The 22,961-nt window shown below is 41.9% G+C and overlaps 3 protein-coding genes and 1 long non-coding RNA gene across 4 annotated transcripts in view; 1 reads left to right on the plus strand and 3 right to left on the minus strand.

Annotated features, from left to right (window-relative positions):
- LOC133540568 (5-hydroxytryptamine receptor 3C-like) overlaps nt 1–5,832 on the minus strand; it is an 8,119-nt gene extending 2,287 nt beyond the window's left edge. Inside the window, exons 1-6 of the mRNA XM_061883276.1 lie at nt 5,395–5,832; nt 5,268–5,312; nt 5,098–5,204; nt 4,861–5,030; nt 1,480–1,643; nt 1,193–1,403 (exon numbers count right to left, since the gene is read on the minus strand). Coding sequence (XP_061739260.1) covers nt 1,193–1,403; nt 1,480–1,643; nt 4,861–5,030; nt 5,098–5,204; nt 5,268–5,312; nt 5,395–5,652 — 955 coding nt within the window. The 5' untranslated portion in view covers nt 5,653–5,832. The remainder of the gene's footprint in view (nt 1–1,192; nt 1,404–1,479; nt 1,644–4,860; nt 5,031–5,097; nt 5,205–5,267; nt 5,313–5,394) is intronic.
- The window catches only part of LOC133540574 (arf-GAP with coiled-coil, ANK repeat and PH domain-containing protein 2-like), a 1,007,806-nt gene that overhangs the window by 665,947 nt on the left and 318,898 nt on the right, over nt 1–22,961 (minus strand). The gene's annotated exons all lie outside the window — the stretch shown is intronic.
- LOC133540570 (uncharacterized) overlaps nt 1–22,961 on the plus strand; it is a 31,962-nt gene that overhangs the window by 2,188 nt on the left and 6,813 nt on the right. The window contains exons 3-6 of the long non-coding RNA XR_009803666.1: nt 5,404–5,585; nt 17,568–17,713; nt 18,231–18,410; nt 21,831–22,020. This is a non-coding gene — a long non-coding RNA (uncharacterized LOC133540570). The remainder of the gene's footprint in view (nt 1–5,403; nt 5,586–17,567; nt 17,714–18,230; nt 18,411–21,830; nt 22,021–22,961) is intronic.
- The window catches only part of LOC133540569 (5-hydroxytryptamine receptor 3C-like), a 33,861-nt gene continuing 29,028 nt past the window's right edge, over nt 18,129–22,961 (minus strand). Inside the window, exons 10-11 of the mRNA XM_061883277.1 lie at nt 21,808–21,987; nt 18,129–18,526 (exon numbers count right to left, since the gene is read on the minus strand). Coding sequence (XP_061739261.1) covers nt 18,246–18,526; nt 21,808–21,987 — 461 coding nt within the window. The 3' untranslated portion in view covers nt 18,129–18,245. The remainder of the gene's footprint in view (nt 18,527–21,807; nt 21,988–22,961) is intronic.

The raw sequence follows: 22,961 nt of genomic DNA on the forward strand, positions 1-22,961 counted from the left end.
AGACAGCCCCACAGCATCCAGAGCCTTAAGGAACTCCGGGCGGATCTCATCCACCCCCGGGGCCTTGCCACCAAGGAGCTTTTTAACTACCTCAGCGACCTCAGCCCCAGAAATAGGAGAGTCCACCACAGATTCCCCAAAGGAAGACGTGTTGGTGGGATTGAGGAGGTCTTCGAAGTATTCCCTCCACCGATCCACAACATCCGCAGTCGAAGTCAGCAGAACACCATCCGCACCATACACGGTGTTGATAGTGCACTGCTTCCCCTTCCTGAGGCGGCGTATGGTGGTCCAGAATCGCTTCGAAGCCGTCCGGAAGTCGTTTTCCATGGCTTCCCCGAACTCTTCCCATGTCCGAGTTTTTGCCTCTGCGACCGCTAGAGCTGCACACCGCTTGGCCCGTCGGTACCCGTCAACTGCCTTCGGAGTCCTATGAGCCAAAAGAACCCGATAAGACTCCTTCTTCAGCTTGACGGCATCCCTCACTGCTGGTGTCCACCAACGGGTTCTGGGATTACCGCCACGACAGGCACCAACAACCTTGCGGCCACAGCTCAATAACAAAGTCAGAATATTAAAATGAAAAAATTGTTAATACAAAAATGAAAAAAAAACAAAAAAATTGTATATCCAAGAAAGAAAAAAAATATTCAGAAAATAAATTCCTGAAGTGCACACTTGTACAACTGGACGTTTACAGAAACTGTAATATTACTATAACATCAGAATATTATGTTTAAAATAATAGTAACAATTAAAAATATTGAAAACAAATATTCTGTGAAAACAGTTCAAAAAATTGTACAAAAAAAAAGTTGTTCCCCAAAAAAGTGTAAAACTGGAAATTTAAAGAAACTATTATTTTACAATAATAAAGTCTGAATATTAAGAGACCAAACGGCAGATAAACGGGTCTAAAAATGGGGTCTGTATAAAGGCTACAAATGAGTTTTAAGATGGGACTTAAATGCTTCTAGTGATTTAATACTACCATAACGTTTTTTTTTTTGTGATATTGTAAATTCAATGTAAAGACATTACATAAAAAATAAACACATTTCACAAAAATGAAGCTGTAAAAAAAAAATACGATATTCAATTAGCAATATTAGGATAATTATCTTTAGTAGCGCAAAAAAACGTTACGCTTGTAATGTAAACACGTCAACTGGCGAGCAGAACCCAGACGTACTTATGAGAGGTATGGTGTTCCCCGTGATGGGCAGCAGGTCGTTCATGATGAGCAGAAAGACGGTGTAGCCCAGGATGAGGGTCATCTTGAAGGAGGAGCGGTCCACACTCTGAGGAGGCAACAGGAAGCTGAAGAGGTCGACGGTGATGAGGAAGCAGCTGGGGATCAACAGGTTGACCACGTAGAGCGTGGACCTGCGCCGTAACGAGATCTGTAGTCCACAAAACGATACCGCGGGACTCGGTTATGACAGTTTTGTGTAGAAAACAGAGTGAACAGTTCCTTACGAAGAAGCGAAGCTCGTCATATAGCTCTCCAACCGAAGATAGTAGTTGGTTTTTAGACGCCGCGATTCCGATGAGTTCCCACTCGCCCTTAGTTTTTATAATTTCTTTGGAAAATTCCAGTATTTTCTCTGTTGTGAATATTTGGCCCAGCTGTAGTGAAGAAGCTGGAAGAAAACATCTTAAATCTAGTCTTTAAACTCTAACAGAATTACCTTTGAACGCTCCAAAAAAAGAAAATGACAGCAAGTACCGCCTCAGAAAAACACTTGTACCACAGTAAGCGCCAACATTAAAATTCAGTAGCGTAGCAGGCCTACATATTCATTAAAAACAAGGCAGATGTTTTGTATAACAAGTACCGTATTTCCTTGAATTGCCGCAGGGCATATAGTATGCGCCTGCCTTGAATTACTGCCGGGTCAAACTCGCTTCCCAAAATAATTAGCGCATGCTTAGTATTACCGCCTGGTCAAACTCGTGACACTTCCCCTGTCATCATTTTCAAAATGGAGGAGGCTGATTTCAATACCGGTAATTTGAAATTGCATAAAGGGAAGACGATTAAGAGCTATTCAGTAAGATTTAAGGTCCAAGCTTACATCACACTCAAATTTTTACTGCATACCTTTGGTAAGTGCCGGTGTGAGAAGAGGTTTTAAAATAATTAGCGCATGCTTACTTTTACCGCATGCCTTTGGAAAGCGCAGGAGTGAGAAGAGGTTTTAAATTAATTAACGCCCCCGGTGGCAATTCAAGGAAATACGGTATATTAAATTTTTTTGGGCCTCTGCAACATGACACGGTTTGAACAGTAACACCGTGTTTGCATATAGGAAAATTTAGTTAAGCGATTCTTTGTTCAACCACTGGATGGAGCCTCTGTCATGTTCGGTGGTCTGGATTATGTTTTTGTTATTTTCTGTTGTTTTGAACTCCATTAGTTCCTGTTTTTTGGTGCACTCCTGTTTGTTTTGGTTGCCATGGTGACTTATGATTTTCACCTGTCGCTGGTGTTCGGACACTCATCTGGCTCTAATCATGGGACTATTCAAACCGCCCTTGCCAGTCAGTCGGGCTGGCGACATTGCTCCTTTCATGATTAGTTCACGCCGCTCTGTTCATGCCATAGTTCATGCTGCTCGTTTTTATGCCAAGTAAGTTTTGTTCATTCATGCCACAGTTTAGAGAGTTTTGTTTCTTGTGCGTAGTTCTGTCTAAGTTGTGTTTTCGCCTCGTTCGCCTTTTTGTTTGTTCCTATTTGATAGCGATTAATTAAAAATGTTCCTACCTTCACGCCCGGTCCAGAGTAGTCCGTTTGCATACCGGGAGAACAAACCCCGCAGCAAGCCGCGAAAACACCCTCGTCTTTACAGTCATAGGAACCGCAGATAATAAACCAACACGACATCATGAATTAGTTGGAATATGTCAATGAATGCTCCTCTTGTTAGCAACAATTTGGACAACCATGAATCCTATTATTGGCACAATATCCATCCATCCATTTTCTTCTACTGATCCCTTTCGGGGTCGCGCATACTTGCCAACCTTGAGACCTCTGAATTCGGGAGATTGGGGGGGTTGGTGTAACTGGGGGTGTATATTGTAGCGTCCCGTAAGGGGTTCTGTGTCACGGCCAGGGTGCATTGGAATGCTCCCTCATCCTGGCGCTTTGCGTGTCACACCTCGGGACACGCCCACTGTCACACACATCCAAGGATGGGCCCCGCAGCAGCCGCCAGCTGTAATCATTCATTCACCGGCAATCACCACACCTGCCCGTAATGAAGGACCTGCCTTCATAAGCCTGCACAACTTGGCATGCCAGCGCCGGAATATAGTCAGCTGTAGCTTCCCTGTGTGCATCCCCGAGTCAAGCTGTGCGTCTTGTGCTCCCGGATCTTCCCTTTCTTCCTCTTGCTTCGCTCCTGCTTCTCGACCACGCTTCCGCCCCTGGACAACCCTGCCTGCCTTGCCCTTGTCTGACAGCACCGCGCCTCTCAACAAAAACGTTCCAATTAGGGACGGCGTGGCGCAGTGGGGAGAGTGGCCGTGCGCAACCCGAGCGTCCCTGGTTCAATTCCCACCTAGTACCAACCTCGTCACGTCCGTTGTGTCCTGAGCAAGACACTTCAACCTTGCTCCTGATGGGTGCTGGTTGGCGCCTTGCATGGCAGCTCCCTCCATCAGTGTGTGAATGTATGTGTGAATGGGTAAATGTGGAAGTAGTGTCAAAGCGCTTTGAGTACCTTGAAGGTAGAAAAGCGCTATACAAGTACAACCCATTTATCATTTATTTATTAAATACTTCACAAAGTCTTACACCATACACACTCTTGTTTTTTTTTTGGCACACACCATTCTATAGTTTATTAGTGATGTTTATTATTTTACATATATATATATATATATATATATATATATATATATATATATATGAATAAATATATATACACATGTGTGTGTATGTATGTGTATATATATGTATGTGTGTGTATATATATATATATATATATATATATATATATATATATATACATATAAAACATATGAAAATGTATGTATGTATATATATATATATGTGTATATATATATATATATATATATATATATATATATATATATATATATATATATATATATGTAAATAAATGAAAATGGGTTGTACTTGTATAGCGTTTTTCTACCTTCAAGGTACTCAAAGCGCTTTGACACTACTTCCACATTTAACCATTCACACACACATTCACACACTGATGAAGGGAGCTGCCATGCAAGGCGCTAACCAGCACCAATCAGGAGCAAGGGTGAAGTGTCTTGCTTAGGACACAACGGACGTGGAGCGGTATAGCTCGGTTGGTAGAGCGGCCGTGCCAGCAACTTGAGGGTTGCAGGTTCGATTCCCGCTTCCGTCATCCTTGTCTCTGCCGTTGTGTCCTTGGGCAAGACACCCACACGGGTTTCAATGTAAAAATTAGATATTGGGTTTCACTATGTAAAGCGCTTTGAGTCACTAGAGAAAAAGCGCTATATAAATATAATTCACTTCAGTTCTCTTCACGTGACGAGGTGTGTATATATATATATATATATATACAAGTGCATACAGTCACGATCAAAAGTTTGCATACACTTGTAAACAATGCAGGCTCCATCTTAATTAAATAATAAAACACAGTGTGACTGTTCAAACTGTGTGTTATGTTACAATGGCCAAAATATTAAATACACTTCTTAAATAGAACCTCTGCCTACTACGCTGCTGTATTTCAATATTAGTCATCATGTTTGCACTAGGAAGTGTTTTCTGAGTTGGTACTTGGTGGAAAAGGGTTTGAGCAGCATTGTGCAATGATACTACCGACCGATGTTAGTACTTACTGTGATGCAGGTAGGAGTTGAATGTCAGCGTGCAGTTCTGGATGTCAAAGGGAAAGGTGTAAGTGTCGAGTCTACAGGAGCTGACCACTCGCACAGGGTGTGCATCAAACACCGTGCCGTTGTGTGCCAGATACGTGTACGCCGACTTTTGCGCCAAGTTTCTCTCCATACTGCCAGTAGACTCAAATCATCCTTTGTTTGGTGTTTGGCTGTTTAAAGTTTGTGAGGGCGACTTACAACTCGTTGATGACCACATCGGGAACCCACAGCAGCTTTCTGGGGACAGTAAGCCACTCTGTGCCGCACTCGGTCGAGTTCCAGCTGACAAACTCGTTTCTCCAAATCTGCAACTCAGAAGCCAAAACTCACTCGTTTAATTGTAACCAGGTTAGAAAGTGCGGACTCACAAGGTATTGGAAGATGTACGTCTTGAGGAGCTGGGCCTTTTCGTCCTGAACACAAGCAAGACAATTGGTCAGATGATGTCTGAGAGCCATGGTGACTGTGTTTTGTAACCAACGACTTGTGCCTTACCACCCCCAGAATGTTGACCAGGATGAAGTCGATTTGGACGTGAGTGGGAGTTGAACTGTTCACCACGGGTCGGATGGAGCTGAGGTTGAAAACTGGCCTGAGAGCCTCCAGCAGGGCGAGGGAATCGGGGCGAGAGCAGTTCGGCATGATGGGGTTGCATGACCCTTCAAACACCAGGAGGCAGGAATTAGGTGAGTCACCGCTATGTGCTCTATCGTCAGTCACATAAAAACATGCTCCCATCTCTATTTGAGACATACTTAATATGTCATTAACCCCTCATTTTGTAGCAAGTGTCTTTAAAGGCCTATTGAAATGAGATTTTCTTATTTAAACGGGGATAGCAGGTCCATTCTATGTGTCATACTTGATCATTTTGCGATATTGCCATATTTTTGCTGAAAGGATTTAGTAGAGAACATCCACGATAAAGTTCGCAACTTTTGGTCGCTAATAAAAAAGCCTTGCCTTTACCGGAAGTAGCAGACGATAATGCGCGTGACGTCACCGGTGTGAGGGCTGCGCCTCACATTGTTTAGAATGTGAGCCATCAGCAGTAAGAGCAATTCGGACCGAGAAAGCGACGATTTCCCCATTAATTTGAGCGAGGATGAAAGATTTGTGGATGAGGAAAGCTAGAGTGAAGCACTAAAAAAAAAAAAAAGAAAAGGCGACGGCAGTGGGAGCGTTACAGATGTAATTAGACACATTTACTAGGATAATTCTGGAAAATCCCTTATCTGCTTATTGTGTTAATAGTGTTTTAGTGAGATTCTAAAGTCATACCTGAAAGTCGGATGGCTGCGGTGAACGCCAGTGTCTCTGAGAGAAGCCGAGGAGCCAAGATCACAGCTGCCTTTTTGAGCTGCAGGATGAGGTCGCGTAATCCACTCAAGTCTCCGGTAAGAGCCGACTTAATATCACAATTTTTTCCATCCAAAAAACTTGCTGGTTGACGTAGAGAAAAGTGTTCGCTTGACCGCTCTGTGTTAAAGCTTCACAACAAACAAAGAAACACCGGCTGTGTCTCGGTGCTAAAGACAGCTGCAATCCACCGCTTTCCACCAACAGCATTCTTATTTGACGTCTCCATTATTAATTGAACAAATTGCAAAAGATTCAGCAACACAAATGCCCAAAATACTGTGTAATTATGCGATGAAAAGAGACGACTTTTAGCCGTAAGTGGTGCTGGGCTAAAATGTTTCCTCCAACCAATAACGTCACAAACACATGTCATCATACGTCATCATTCCGCGACGTTTTCAACAGGAAACTCCGCTGGAAATTTCTAATTGTAATTTAGTAAACTAAAGCGGCCGTATTGGCATGTGTTGCAATGTTAAGATTTCATCATTGATATATAAACTATCAGACTGCGTGGTCGGTAGTAGTGGGTTTCAGTAGGCCTTTAATTGAACAATAAAACATCTTAAATGTAGAGTTCTCTCGTACGGGTCCCCAATATTGTCCTGTGTCCCTATTAACACTCTCTCATAAGATACTGTATATCTTTGATCTCCGATAATGTCTTTTTTGCCGATATTCTGATATTGTTCAACTCTTAATTACCGATTCTGATATCAACCGATATATACAGTCGTGGAATTAAAACATTATTATGCCTAATATTTTTGTGATGCCCCGCTGGATGCAATAAACAATGTAACAAGTATTTCCGAAATAAATCAAGTCAAGTTATGGAAAAAAAAAATGCCAACATGGCACTGCCATATTTATTATTCAAGTCACAAAGTGCATTATTTTTTTTTAGCATGCCTCAAAACAGTAACTTGGAATTTGGGACATGCTCTCCCTGAGAGCATGAGGAGGTTGAGGTGGGCAGGGTTGAGGAAGGGGGTAGCGGGGTTGGATATTGTAGCATCCCGGAAGAGTTAGTGCTGCAAGGGTTTCTGGGTATTTGTTCTGTTGTGTTACAGTGCGGATGTTCTCCCAAAATGTTTGTCATTCTTGTTTGGCATTCAGTCGAACCGAAACAGTCCAGTTGCGATCGATTGATTGCCTTGAGATTACAATGACCTGGATGAATGAAAACGTTCATAGACATTGTTCACTAATAACCAAGGAACCTAAAAAAGCTAATACAGTAGGTGACAAGTGTCATAGTTGCTCATTCAGCTAACTTTTGGCAAAACACCAAACAGGGGCAGGGTTGATGTAAGGTGGTAGGAGGTAGCGGGGGGTGTATGTTGTAGCGTCCCGGAAAATTAGTGCTACAAGGGGTTCTGGGTATTTGTTCTGTTGTGTTTTTTGTAGTGTTACGGTGTGGATGTTCTCTCGCAATGTGTTTGTCATTCTTGTTTGGTGTGGGTTCACAGTGTGGCGCATATTTGTAACAGTGTTAAAGCTGTTTATGCGGCCACCCTCAGTGTGACCTGTATGGCTGTTGACTAAGTATGCCATGCATTCACTTGTGTGTGTGAAAAGCCGTAGACATTATGTGACAGGGCCGGCACGCAAAGTCAGTGCCTTTAGGGTGGTGCTCTGTACTTCTCCCTACGTCCTTGTACACAGCAGCGTTTTAAAAAGTCTTACATTTTACGTTTTGAAACCGATAACGATAATTTTGATACCGATAATTTACGATATTACATTTTAAATCATTTATCGGCCGATAATATCGGCAGTCCGATATAATCCGACATCCCTAGTATACATCACATATACGCACCCTCATGCCAACTATCAGTCGGTCTGTTCTAAAGCGATATTGATATTGGTCCGATATCAGAAGAAAAACAGGTATATGAATATATCGGCTTGCATCTAAACGTTTTACAGCCAGTTGACATGTCAATGTCCTCCAATAAACACACAAGGTTGCCATTTTCTTCTATGTTAATGAATTTAAAAAAGGTAAACATGGCGGGCTGTTAGGAGCTAGCAGCTACCCAACAGCTAAGCACACCATAGCACACAAGCTAAAAATGCGTTAATACGTTTCCTCAAGTCAGTGCTTCTCAATTATATTCTGGACGAAGAAAATATTTAGCGCGACCGTGACTATAAATTGTATCATTTGTCTATAAAATTGTTATAAGGATACCTCTGCATAATATTGTAAGTTTATTAACATGAAAGTAAACAACACACCAGCCTTTCCTTGTCTCCCAAGCCAAGTGCTACGTATTCTTCATCATTTTGTGGTACGGCGAAAAAAAAAAAGCATTTTCCACGAGGTAACACGCGCTCCCCCTTGCATTGCACCGCGCCCCCCATGTTCAAACATCAATGACCTCTATTAAACAAGACAAGAAGCAAGGAAATAAACGGAGACAGAATTCAATTTTGCTCAATTTGAGGAGAAACGTGTTGACCTGTAACCTCTTACAGTGTCACATACGCTCTGGCGAAAGATTGCATTGCCTCCTTCTTTATTTGGACTTTCTCTGACCACATGTCAACAGCTGCTTCCAAAGGGACGGGGTCGTAAACAGTTCACAGAAAAGTTCGTAAAACAGTTCAAAGAAGAGGTCGTAAAAGAGTTCAAAAAAAGGTTGTATGGAGGGGATTCTGGTCCTGCTTCCTCTTCTGTAGTTCTTGGGTCAGACAATATCTTTCTGTTGATTACAATACATGAAAGAAACAGGAACACCTTCATGTTGCTTCGACCCTACACAATGGAGTTTTACAATCCTTACTCTTGTTTGGTTCAAAGACAGCTTTTGCTTCTCGCCGGGAACTCAATGTAACCCAAAGTTTTTGTGATAACTTGGAAACAAATATACTAACAGTGTCCTCCACACTATTTTAAGAATAACTGCCTTAAATGAACACTGTGCTGCTTAGGACTGAAATATTGCTCATTTAAGGACACTTATGTATGTCTAGCTTGCTTGCTATTGTGCGCTTAGCTGTTGCGTAGCTGCTAGCTCCTACCCGCCAGTAGCTTACTATGTTCACCTTTTTAAAATTAATTAAAATAGAAGAAAAGACCAATTTTGTGTGCTTATTGGAGTACATTTAATATATTCAGTTTTGCACAAGCTTGTATCGGAGCTTTCAGGTGCAAGTCAATATAATCTGATATTTGGGGTTTTTTGGGGTTGCTGATATCTGTCGGATATCTCTATCGGATATCGGGTCACGCTCCCTAGCCTTTTAAAACCATTTGGTCGGTTGCTGAAGCGAGTGATCAGTGGTGTGGTCACGAAGTCATAAATAAACAGGAGATTTGCATAAAATTGAAACTCTTACCGTGCATGAAGAGAGAGATGAAGATGAAGAGAACCACAGAAGACTTGATTTTCTGCGGGCAGCGCTAAAAACATTAAGAGTGGGTCAAAAGTGCTCGTGTGTGGTGCTCCCGTTGGAAGAGGAGAGAAGGTCCAAATCATTTCAGGAATCTGATTCGCATGGGAAAACGTTCATTTTGGATGTCAACAACACGATAAGGACATAAAGTAAAACAAGAATCCAGGGCGCCTGACTCCAGCTTCACACTGTGCATCAGGATCAGTGTACTGTGCACCCTAAAACGGGTGTTACCTGTGATAATGTAGTGGAAAATGTCTGTCCTAGGGTTACCTCTAAACTGAATGCATTGGGAGGGACACGACATAAGAGGTCAAGTCACCCTGACCAAGTTCTAGTTCTGTTGGTGGGGTGACATTTGAACATTGGACAGGTACATAAGTTGTTATGCTACAATCAGGCCAATACATAAGAAGGGAAGACCAAGCCTGGTATGCACTCTTTCTTAATTCTTTCACGAGAGGCACCATCTTTCGTCTCATGAGACACTGTCTGTAATCATATCGATTCAATCCAACTTTGTACCATCTGATTATGAGTAATAAAACTGTTGTAACGAACTCTATATTGTTCCTGTTTAAGATTCGGAATTTTCCACTACATACAATTGGCGTCACGAACAGGATGCAACCACAATATGATTCAGTTTTAAGGTTAGCGGTCGCTAGGGACTGTTTGACAAGTTTGTTTTATTAAATAAATCTGCATTGTGTTTTTGATTGCAACGTTGTCAGAGCGAACTTGAAGGGGAACTGCACTTTTTGGGAGGATTTTGCCTGTCATTTACAATCTTTATGTAGGACCAGGGTATCCGCGGATCCTTAAAAAGTCTTAAATTCATGTGTCTAAAATTAAGGCCTTAAAAAGTATTAAATGTATTAGAAATTCCTAAGATGGTCTTAAATTCAGTACTCAATGGTCTTAAATTGTCGGGCCAGTTTTTTGTTTTTGTTCGGGGCACGTCTTTGAGTAAAAGTGAGTGATTTCAGTGTCAGTCGCGGGCATAGTCGGGTGGTGCGCAGACTCCTTCCTTTCTTCCACGCTTCCCGCCTTTCAGTCAGCATGGGGAAATGCAAGTTTTGCGGGCGTTAGCTGGAGGACAGCCGGTTCAAAAACTGGCTTAAGCCTCTTGCCAATCCCGAGGAGGCCAGGTGCATACTTTGTAAGAGGGATTTCAAACTTGGCGCCATGGGAATTAGAGCGGTCGAATCGCACATGCAATGCGGTAAGCATAAAATCACGGCAGAGAGCCAAAAACAAACAACGGGCGTCTCTCAGTTCTGCTTGGGTCCAACGCCACCCCAGCTAGCAACAACTGCCGCTAGCAGCACCGACCTGACACTAATCTTCGGCGGGACAGCAACATTAAAATCCGAGGTGTTATGGATCTTGCACACTGTGGTGAAACATCAATCGTACACCTCAAATGACGGGATTGTCGATCTTTTTCGTGTGATGTTTCCTGATTCTCAGGTTGCTAATACATTTTCCTGCGGAAAGGATAAAACATCATATATTACGGGAAACTGGTGTTCACGAGTGAGGGAAGAGTGGATCGTGAGATCGACAGGCGGATCTGTGCGGCGTCTTCAGTAATGCGGACGTTGTACCGATCCGTTGTGGTGAAGAAGGAGCTGAGCCGGAAGGCAAAGCTCTCAATTTACCGGTCGATCTACGTTCCCATCCTCACCTATGGTCATGAGCTTTGGGTCATGACCAAAAGGATAAGATCACGGGTACAAGCGGCCGAAATGAGTTTCCTCCGCCGGGTGGCAGGGCTCTCCCTTAGAGATAGGGTGAGAAGCTCTGCCATCCGGGAGGAACTCAAAGTAAAGCCACTGCTCCTTCACATCGAGAGGAGCCAGATGAGGTGGTTCGGGCATCTGGTCAGGATGCCACCCGAACGCCTCCCTAGGGAGGTGTTTAGGGCACGTCCAACCGGTAGGAGGCCACGGGGAAGACCCAGGACACGTTGGGAAGACTATGTCTCCCGGCTGGCCTGGGAACGCCTCGACATCATCCCCCGGGAAGAGCTGGACGAAGTGGCTGGGGAGAGGGAAGTCTGGGTTTCCCTGCTTAGGCTGTTGCCCCCGCGACCCGACCTCGGATAAGCGGAAGATGATGATGATGATGATGGATGGATGGTTAGCACCTCACATCCAAAACCTGCTCTTCGACCAAGTCAACGGGTCTCGGTATGTGTTAATGAAGTGTAATTTATTTGAACCCTCACCTCGGTTATTATGTTTTTACTGGCGTTGGTGTTGGTTTGTTTGTTTTGGATGTCAAAGTTTTAGGATCTCTCAAGGTTTTCGATAACCTGTTTGGCAGAGTGGTGCTTATCAGTTTGTTTATTTATAAACATACAAAAAGTAAACTTGACTGATTGTCATTGAAGTTGTAGTACAGTGGGATCCCCAACCATTGCTTATATTTATAGATTTTTTTTTTTTTCGGTCTTAAATTTCATTCAAGGTGGCATTAAAAAGGTCTGAAAAAGTCTTAAATTTGACTTCCTGAAACCTGTAGATACCCTGAAGACAATGGTTCTCAAATGGGGGTACGCGTATCCCTGGGGGTACTTGAAAGTATGCCAAGGGGTACGTGAGATTTTTTTTTTAATATTCTAAAAATAGCAACAATTCAAAAATCTTTTATAAATATATTTATTGAATAATACTTCAACAGAATATGAATGTAAATTCATAAACTGTGAAAAAATATAACAAAGAAATATTCAGTGTTACCAGCTATATTTTTGTGGACATGTTCCATAAATATTGATGTTAAAGATTTTTTTTTTTTGCGAAGAAATGTTTGAAATTAAGTTCATGAATCCAGATGGATCTCTATTACAATCCCCAAAGAGGGCACTTTTAAGTTGAGTAGAAATCTTAATTTATAAATGAATCACTTGTTTATTTTTCAACCAGTTTTTAGTTATTTTTATATCTTTTTTTCCAAATAGTTCAAGAAAGACCACTACAAATGAGCAATATTTTGCACTGTTATACAATTTAATAAATCAGAAACTGATGACATAGTGCTGGATTTTACTTCTTTATCTCTTTTTTTCAACCAAAAATGCTTTGCTCTGATTAGGGGGTACTTGAATTAAAAAAAAAATGTTCACAGGGGGTACATCACTGAAAAAAAGGTTGAGAACCACTGATGTTATACAAGCAAACACATTTAAAAAAAAAAATGCATTCTTACTAGTGATGTCCGATAATGGCTTTTTTGTCGATATCCGATATGCCGATATTGTCCAGCTCTTAATTACCGATTCCGATATCAACCGATATACAGTCGAGTAATTAACACATTATTATGCCTAATTTTGTTGTGATGCTCCGCTGGATGCATTAAACAATGTAACAAGGTTTTCCAAAATAAATCAAGTCAAATTATGGAAAAAAATCATGCCAACATGGCACTGCCATATTTAGTATTGAAGTCACAAAGTGCATTATTTTTTTTTAACATGCCTCAAAACAGCAGCTTGGAATTTGGGACATGCTCTCCCTCAGAGAGCATGAGGAGGTAGAAGTGGGCGGGGTTAGAGGGTAGCGGGGGGTGTATATTGTAGCGTCCCGGAAGAGTTAGTGCTGCAAGGGATTCTGGGTATTTGTTCTGTTGTGTTTGTGTTGTGTCACGGTGCAGATGTTCTCCCGAAATGTGTTTTGGCATTCTTGTTAGGTGTGGGTTCACAGTGTGGCGCATATTTGTAACAGTGTAAAGTTGTTTATACTTCCACCCTCAGTGTGACCACTGGGATGCCAACTATTAGAATGTTCATATATTCCTGGTCGGATGAAGTATGATTCATGATCCTTGCAAAGAAAAAAGGGGGTTAGAACCAATGGACTTTTTGTGTCTTTCTCACCATCTCTGAGTCTGAATTGGTTGCCAAAGTTGACCAACTTGTGGGATTATATCGTCATCCTTCTACTGTCAAGGTGAGAGGCATTATTTATGATCTAAAATAAACTTTAACGAGCTACGAGGGGAGGAAGCAGCTAACCAGCTGATGATGTCAATGAAGCAGCACACGCTCGTTAGCTCTCTGTGATCACGGCGACGCTACAAATAGCTTTTATGTATTAGTGCTTATAATAATAATATCACTTGGTTATTATTCAGGTAAATGGAATATTGTTGGCACTTTTTGGATGTTTTTTTAGAGGGCTTTATGTGCGGAATAGAAGACCTTCCATTGACTCCATTGTAAGCATATTTTTATTTATGAGTTAGAATGCATAAAAAATACATGTGTTCATGTCTCTAATAAAAATAATAATTGTGAAAAAATAGCAACACTCCCAATAAAGTGCAGTTCCCCTTTAAGAATGATTTCAACCCCAATGACTCCCATTTCGATTTAAATTTTTTTTTAAATAGACTGTAAACCTGATAAATTAGAAGATTTTATTTTATTTTTTTAAATGATAACCAAATTAATATAATTTTTGGCAATTGAAAAACAAGTAATTATTGTTTTGGTGTAATTGTACACCTTAACTGCCAAATGTCGCCAGAAAACCACGATGCATTATTCTCAGAGCTTTGATAAGCGTGAATGCGTTAAACTGCTACTATACGGCTGAAATTAAATGAAAAGGATATTGGGTAGCTATATTTATGCATTTATGTATGTATGTATATATGTATATATATATATATATATATATATACATATCATTTTCATTACATTTCAGCCATTTAGTGGCAGTTTAACGCATTTACGCTTATCAAAGCTCTCTCTCTCTCTCTCTCTCTCTATATATATATCTATATGTATATATATATATATATATATATATATATATATATATATATATATATATATATATATATATATATATACATATATATATATATATATATATATATATATATTATATATATATATATATTCCTGTTTTTGCACTTCCTGGTTTGTTTTGTTACCATGATTACCCATTAGTTTTCCCCTGTCTCACGTTTTGCACTCGCACATTTGTTTTCCCCTTATCATGTCACTGCTATTTAAGCCTCTCCGTTTCTGTTGTTCGACCTGGCAACATCACCTCCTTCACACCATCTATCACCTTCTATGCCTTCCATGCTGATGATCCAGGTTACTTTCTTGTTCAAAGGAAGTTTTTGTTATTCATGCCATAGTGCTAGTTTTTGTTTTCATAGTCAAGTTTGTTCTCTGCCATTGTGCGCGCCTTTTTTTGTTCCTGTTTTTTTAGTTATAGTGTCAAAATAAAAAGATGTCTCTACCTTCACGCCGTATATATATATATATATATATATATATATATATATATATATATATCCATCCATCCATCCATCATCTTCCGCTTATCCGAGGTCGGGTCGCGGGGGCAGCAGCCTAAGCAAGGAAGCCCAGACTTCCCTATCTCCAGCCACTTCGTCTAGCTCTTCCCGGGGGATCCCGAGGCGTTCCCAGGCCAGCCGGGAGACATAGTCTTCCCAACGTGTCCTGGGTCTTCCCCGTGGCCTCCTACCAGCTGGACGTGCCCTAAACACATCCCTAGGGAGGCGTTCGGGTGGCATCCTGACCAGATGCCCGAACCACCTCATCTGGCTCCTCTCGATGTGGAGGAGCAGCGGCTTTACGTTGAGCTCCTCCCGGATGGCAGAGCTTCTCACCCTATCTCTAAGGGAGAGCCCCGCCACCCGGCGGAGGAAACTCATTTCGGCCGCTTGTACCCGTGATCTTATCCTTTCGGTCATGACCCAAAGCTCATGACCATAGGTGAGGATGGGAACGTAGATCGACCGGTAAATTGAGAGCTTTGCCTTCCGGCTCAGCTCCTTCTTCACCACAACGGATCGATACAACGTCCGCATTACTGAAGACGCCGCACCGATCCGCCTGTCGATCTCACGATCCACTCTTCCCCCACTCGTGAACAAGACTCCTAGGTACTTGAACTCCTCCACTTGGGGCAGGGTCTCCTCCCCAACCCGGAGATGGCACTCCACCCTTTTCCGGGCGAGAACCATGGACTCGGACTTGGAGGTGCTGATTCTCATTCCGGTCGCTTCACACTCGGCTGCGAACCGATCCAGTGAGAGCTGAAGATCCCGGCCAGATGAAGCCATCAGGACTACATCATCTGCAAAAAGCAGAGACCTAATCCCGTGGCCACCAAACCGGAACCCCTCAACGCCTTGGCTGCGCCTAGAAATTCTGTCCATAAAAGTTATGAACAGAATCGGTGACAAAGGACAGCCTTGGCGGAGTCCAACCTTCACTGGAAACGTGTCCGACTTACTGCCAGCAATGCGGACCAAGCTCTGACACTGATCATACAGGGAGCAGACTGCCACAATAAGACATTCCGATACCCCATACTCTCTGAGCACTCTCCACAGGACTTCCCGAGGGACACGGTCGAATGCCTTCTCCAAGTCCACAAAGCACATGTAGACTGGTTGGGCAAACTCCCATGCACCCTCAAGAACCCTGCCGAGAGTATAGAGCTGGTCCACAGTTCCACGACCAGGACGAAAACCACACTGTTCCTCCTGAATCCGAGGTTCGACTATCCGGCGAAGCCTCCTCTCCAGTACACCTGAATAAACCTTACCGGGAAGGCTGAGGAGTGTGATCCCACGATAGTTGGAACACACCCTCCGGTCCCCCTTCTTAAAGAGAGGGACCACCACCCCGGTCTACCAATCCAGAGGTACCGCCCCCGATGTCCACGCGATGCTGCAGAGTCTTGTCAACCAAGACAGCCCTACAGCATCCAGAGCCTTAAGGAACTCCGGGCGGATCTCATCCACCCCCGGGGCCTTGCCGCCGAGGAGCTTTTTAACTACCTCAGCGACCTCAGCCCCAGAAATAGGAGAGTCCACTACAGATTCCCCAGGCACCGCTTCCTCAAAGAAAGACGTGTTGGTGGGATTGAGGAGGTCTTCGAAGTATTCCCTCCACCGATCCACAACATCCGCAGTCGAAGTCAGCAGAACACCATCCGCACCATACACGGTGTTGATAGTGCACTGCTTCCCCTTCCTGAGGCGCCGTATGGTGGTCCAGAATCGCTTCGAAGCCGTCCGGAAGTCGTTTTCCATGGCTTCCCCGAACTCTTCCCATGTCCGAGTTTTTGCCTCCGCGACCGCTAAAGCTGCACACCGCTTGGCCCGTCGGTACCAGTGGACGGGTACCGACGGGCCAAGCGGTGTGCAGCTATATATATAAGACTTTTTATCTCGCATTCTAGTAAAAATATTTTTATTCTACTTTTTAAAAATCAATGTCATGAACTTGTAATTCCCCAAACTTAACTATTCCACTCTGCAACTAATTTTTTTAGAAATATTTTTTTGTAATAGGCAAAAGGAAAACAATTATTTTTTACAAAAAGACTATAACATGTAAGAAACATCACATAATAATGGCAACTGCATATCAATAGATATATCTGAACTTGTTAAAATACTTCAAGCATTGAAAGTAAAAAAAAAAAAATATTGCTGAGTTTTGCAATAAAGCAACTTTTATGAGCAGGTTTGGATCTTAAGAGTGTGACTAGTCAATATCAAACTGATTAAATGTAATGTTTTGGTTGTTTCTCATGTTTTATGGCAGTTCATAATTACATCATGCTTTTTGTGTCTTGTTTTTTGTCAACAGTTAATTTTAAATTGTAAACATTGCTTTCACAGTTGCTAAAATCTCTTTTAATGAGATTTAACCTGAAACAGATATTTGTAGGACGTATGATAGAAAAATGCTTGTAAATTCTAAACACGGTGGAGTTTAGTGTTCTCTAAATAGTTGTGTTTGAGTTTAGACATTCCTCTTTAAATAACACATGTAAAAATAGATTGTTGTGTTTTCCTGCCTTCTCCTTTGTCTGCACCTCTGCTTTCAGTGATTCGTCCTCGGTGAGGGGCGGACCTCGAGGCACACCTGCTCGCAATTAGCACACCGGTATTTAGGCTCGTCACTGTCACCTTGGCCTCGCCGGTTATTGTCTCCAGTACTCCTGTCGTGCATGCACCTGTTTCACCAGACCTGGTATGCTTTTGCTCCTTTGTCCTGAATTCCCTAACCTCCTGTGTGTTTATCTCCTAGTCCCCCTGAAGTCAAAAGGATAACTTTTGTTGGACTCTTGCCCTGCTCAGTGTGCCCTGGCCCTTTTTCCTGCCGACTGCTGAGGAAACTTTTTTTGTCCAGATTTCATGGTGTGCGTTTCTGCCCCATCACCCTTAGTTATCCCTTTTTGTCTAATTCATTTTTTTCATTTTTGTAATTCCACTCTGTCTCCCGTCTTTACTTTACCAAGACCTTAACATAGATGTTTGATTTTATTACAACTTAACGATACATGCTGATGCATATTGATAGAGTGTAAATAATATCTGATTGGATGTGATAATAAGTACATCATATCAAAAGATAATTCTTATTTTTTATTCTAATTAGGGTCCAATATGCCCAAATAGCAAAGACAAATAAAACAAAGGATGTAAACAACAGCTTGAGGTTAAGAGGTTAAGCATAACAGTGGATTAATCCTACACATGTTTGACAGGTAGACCCAAGTCATCTATTGGCTGGCCCAGATGATGATGATGGTGAGGAAGCTGACAGATATGAAGAGGATGTAGAAGCCAAACAGCAGGCGGTCTATGATGAAACCCACCTGGATCCACTCCTCTGAGCTCTGGCTGACCCCCAGCTGCTGCTCCACCTGCAGGCGGATGACTTTCAGGTCTGTACCCAGGCTCCTCAACTCCTGCAGGGCATCGTCCTCCACCCCTGGTCCTTTCTCCTCTCCAGGTGCCCCGTCAGCCCGCCGCTGCTCTGACACGGGACTCGCTCTCGTGTCTGTTTGAAGAGCAAATCACTCGTCTTTAAAAGTGTTTTCCACAACCACACGGGCAAATAGCCCAGAGCAAAGATGAGGGGGAGCACAAATCATATGTAATCGTGCTCAAAGCCGCACGTACCAGTTCAAAACTAACACTTTTGCAGCAAATTCCTAAAAATACAAGAGTGCTTCTGTTGTATAGAGCAATGTTTGTCAACCTTTTTTGAGCTAAGGCACATTTTTGCGTTGACAAAAATCCGGAGACACACCACCAGTAGAAATCATGAAAAATTAATCTCAGTTGACCGCAAAAAGTGGTTGTCGCAGTTGTTGGATATAACTTTAAAGCATAACCAAGCATGCATCACTATAGCTCTTGTCTCAAAGTAGGTGTACTGTCACCACCTGTCACATCACACCCTGACTTATTTGGAGTATTTTGCTGTTTTCCTGTGTGTAGTGTTTTAGTTCTTCTCTTGCGCTCCTATTTTGGTGGCTTTTTCTCTTTTTTTGGTATTTTCCTGTAGCAGTTTCCTTTGAGCGATGTTTTCCGCATCTACTTTGTGTTAGCAATCAAGAATATTTCAGTCGTTTTTAACCTTTTTTGCGGGGACATGTCATGTTCGGATGTACATTGCGGACGCCGTCTATGCTCCACAGTAAGTCTTTGCTGTCGTCCAGCATTCTGTTTTTGTTTACTTTGTAGCCAGTTCAGTTGTAGTTTCGTTCTGCATAGCTTTCTCTAAGCATCAATTTCTTTTGCTTAGGGGCACTCACCTTTTCTTTATTTTTAGTTTAAGCATTAGATACCTTTTTACCTGCACTCTGCCCTCTGCTGTTTCCGACGACTACAAAGCAATTAGCTACCTGCTGCCACCTACTGATATGGAAGAGTATTACACGGTTACTCTGCCGAGCTCTATACAGCACAGACACTCAACAACAACACATCATTTGCAGACTAAAATTACAGGTTTGCAAAACATTTTTTTAACCCAAATAGGTGAATTTACATAATCTCCCACGGCACACCAGACTGTATCTCACGGCACACTAGTGGCACAGTGGTTGGAAAACACTCGTATAGATGGTAAATGGTAAATGGGTTGTACTTGTATAGCTGACGGTGGGAGCTGCCATGTAAGGCGCTCACCAAGACCCATCAGGAGCAAGGGTGAAGTGTCTTGCCCAAGGACACAACAAACGTGACCAGGATGGTAGAAGGTGGGGATTGAACCAGTAACCCTCAGATTACTGGCACAGCCACTCTACCAACTTCGCCACGACGCCCCTATAGAGCGTGTGTTTTTCAACACCACCTGCATAAAACGTTAAAAAATGATACTACACCAGGTCGTCGTGCTTTGTTTTTAGTTCGTTGGTGTTTTCCTGTGTGAAGTGCTTTAGTTCTTGTCTTGCGCTGTTTTTTTGGTGGCCCTTCCTGTTTAGTTGGTGTTTTCCTGTAGCAGTTTCATGTCTTTGAGCGCTATTCCGCGCACCTGCTTTGTGTTAGCGAGCAAGGTTATTTAAGTTGTTGCTATCCTTCATTGTCAGGACATTTTTGATTGTCATGTCATGTACGAATGTACTTTGTGGACGCCATCTCTGCTCCACCAGCTGTTAGTTTTTGCTGTCGTCCAGCATTCTATTTCTGTTTACTTTGTATATATGTATATGTATGTATGTGTATATGTATGTATGTGTATATATGTATGTACGTGTATATATATATGTGTGTATATATATGTGTGTATATATATGTATGTATGTGTATATATATATATTAGGTGTGTAACGGTACACAAAAATTTTGGTTCGGTAAGTACCTCGGTTTAGAGGTCACGGTTCGGTTCATTTTCGGTAGAGTAAGAAAACAACAAAATATAAATTTTTTGGTTATTTATTTACCAAATTTGTAAACAATGGCTTTATCCTTTTAACATTGGGAACACTATAATAATTCTACCCACGTTAATCCACATTAAACTGCCTCAAGTTGTTGCTTTGATTAAATAAAATGACAAAACCTTTCTTCTACATATAAAAAGTGCAACATTAAACAGATTCAAGTCAACTCATCATGCTTCATTTATTACAGCATTTGGGAAGCCTGTAGTTGACTTTTATTATACACACACACACACGCACACGCAGGTACGCACACACACGCACACACACACAGCAAAATGAGCTAACGTAACGCTAAACGCTAATTAGCGTTCACCTCAAGCCAGAACTGCGAGCGAGCTGAGCTGCAGTTTAAGTTTCTAGAAGGTCATCAGGCTCATAGTGATGTTAGTAATATTTGTGACTGGGAAGTGTTTTTTATAATTTGGGGAGTGTACGATGTCTGCTGCTAAACACATATCTGCTCATCTCGACGCCGGAGCACTGACAACATGCGCTCTGAATACGCACTGCTGATTGGCTGTTACATCGCTCTGAATACGCACTGCTGATTGGCTTTGTATGTAACCGATGAGATGGTTGTGTGGGGTGGGACAATGCTGGGTGCTCACTATTCAGACAGAGGCAGAAAGCAGAGCAGCTTGTTAAGGCTTTAGCTTACAAACTTGTTCGATACACCCTCGTACCGAACCGAAACCCCCGTAACGAAACGGTTCAATACAAATACACGTACCGTTACACTCTTAATATATATATATATATATATATATATATATATATATATACATATATATGCACTAATTCAGTCAATTAGTGCACAAGGAATATATATATTCCTTGTGCACTAATTGACTGAAAGAGCATGAACTTGGCGTGATAATGTCATGTTATCGATGGAAAAATGCATTTTTAGACCATACGATTTGCCTGATCGGCTAAGAGACCCCGAAAGTAACGAGCGGTTGCCTTGTTGCCTTTGCATTAAAACAATTAAATTAGTTTTTAGTATAAGTTTGCTGTCTTTAAGATATGTAATGCCGAGCGCATATCATTATGTCAAGATAATGGCACTAGCATTTACTTCATTTATGAATATTTTTCAACACATCAAGCCTAAAGGTATCACTTTTTTTTCTACCAAGAAAAGTGCACTTGTTATTAGTGAGAATATACTTATTTTAAGGTATTTTGGGGTCCATTAAGGTTAGGTAATTTTACTTGTTTTGGAAAGTTTTGACAAGCCAAATGTTCTTGTTCTATTGGCAGTTAATTTCCCTCAGTTCAAATAAAATTACCCCTCATTTGTGTTTATTTTTTCTTCTTGTTTTTGAGCACTGACTTTTTGCAGTGCACTGCCATCATGCACACATGACTCCACGTAATTCTTTACCTGCTTCTTTTTCCCCTCGCCAGGGCAGACCAACAAGACGTCCCAGAGTCCGGAGAACAAGCACGCGGACCCAGCGGGGAACGGGGCGCAGGTTTTTGGAGCCGAGCAGCAAGTTGGTGATGAGGATTGTCTCCAGGAGGCTGGCCACCATCAGAGCCAAGCACAGGGAGAAGAAGACGTCTGGCGGGAACGAGAGGAGATAAGTCCAAATATGTGTGTGAAATATTTAAATCATTTCTGCAGAGAGAAGACATCTAAACAAATCACTGCTGGTGGTGGAAGTTGTTTGCTGGTTATTTAAATCTTGACAATATGAAAATATGAAGGTGTTTGTCCGTGGACAATGTAACACTTGACCACATGCCCTGCACCGCATAAATTTGTTTATAAAAATCTCCTTATGCGTGACTATCACTGATGCAAACCAGAGCTCGATGGAAATCTCGTCAGATCAACAGTGTTCTTTTTTTTTTTTCATACACTCTAAAGGCCAAAAGTTCAGACACACCTTCCCATTCAATGTGTTTTCTTTATTTTCATGACTATTTACATTGTCGATTGTCACTGAAGGCATCAAAACTATGAATGAACACGTGGAGTTATGTACTTAACAAAAAAAGGTGAAATAACTGTAAACACGTTTTATATTTTAGTTTCTTCAAAATAGCCACTCTTTGCTCTGATTGCTGCTTTTGCACACTCTTGGCATTCTCTTGATGAGCTTCAAGCACGCCCGTGAAGTGAAAAACATTTCAAGTGACTACCTCTTGCAGCGCATTGATACATTAAACCAGGGGTAGGGTACCTATGGCTCTCGAGCCAGATGTGGCTCTTTTCATGACTGCTTCTGGCTCTCAGATAAATCTTAGCTGAGATTGCTTAACACGATAAGTAATGAATAATTCAGCTGGTTAACACAGTTTTGATTGATTGATTGATTGGAACTTTTATTAGTAGATTACACACTACAGTACATATTCCGTCCAATTGACCACTAAATGCTAACACCCGAATAAGGGGTCCACGTAAATCAATTCATGGTACGTGTTAAAGTGTTAAAAACAACGTTAAAAATATAAAAAAATTCTCATGCATTTTAATCCATCGATCTGTTTTGTATCCCAACAGTTAAAGAAGTCAAATTAAGAAGTATT

The sequence above is a fragment of the Nerophis ophidion genome, linkage group LG22 (genome assembly GCF_033978795.1).
Source record: "Nerophis ophidion isolate RoL-2023_Sa linkage group LG22, RoL_Noph_v1.0, whole genome shotgun sequence".
NCBI classification, from domain to species: domain Eukaryota; kingdom Metazoa; phylum Chordata; class Actinopteri; order Syngnathiformes; family Syngnathidae; genus Nerophis; species Nerophis ophidion.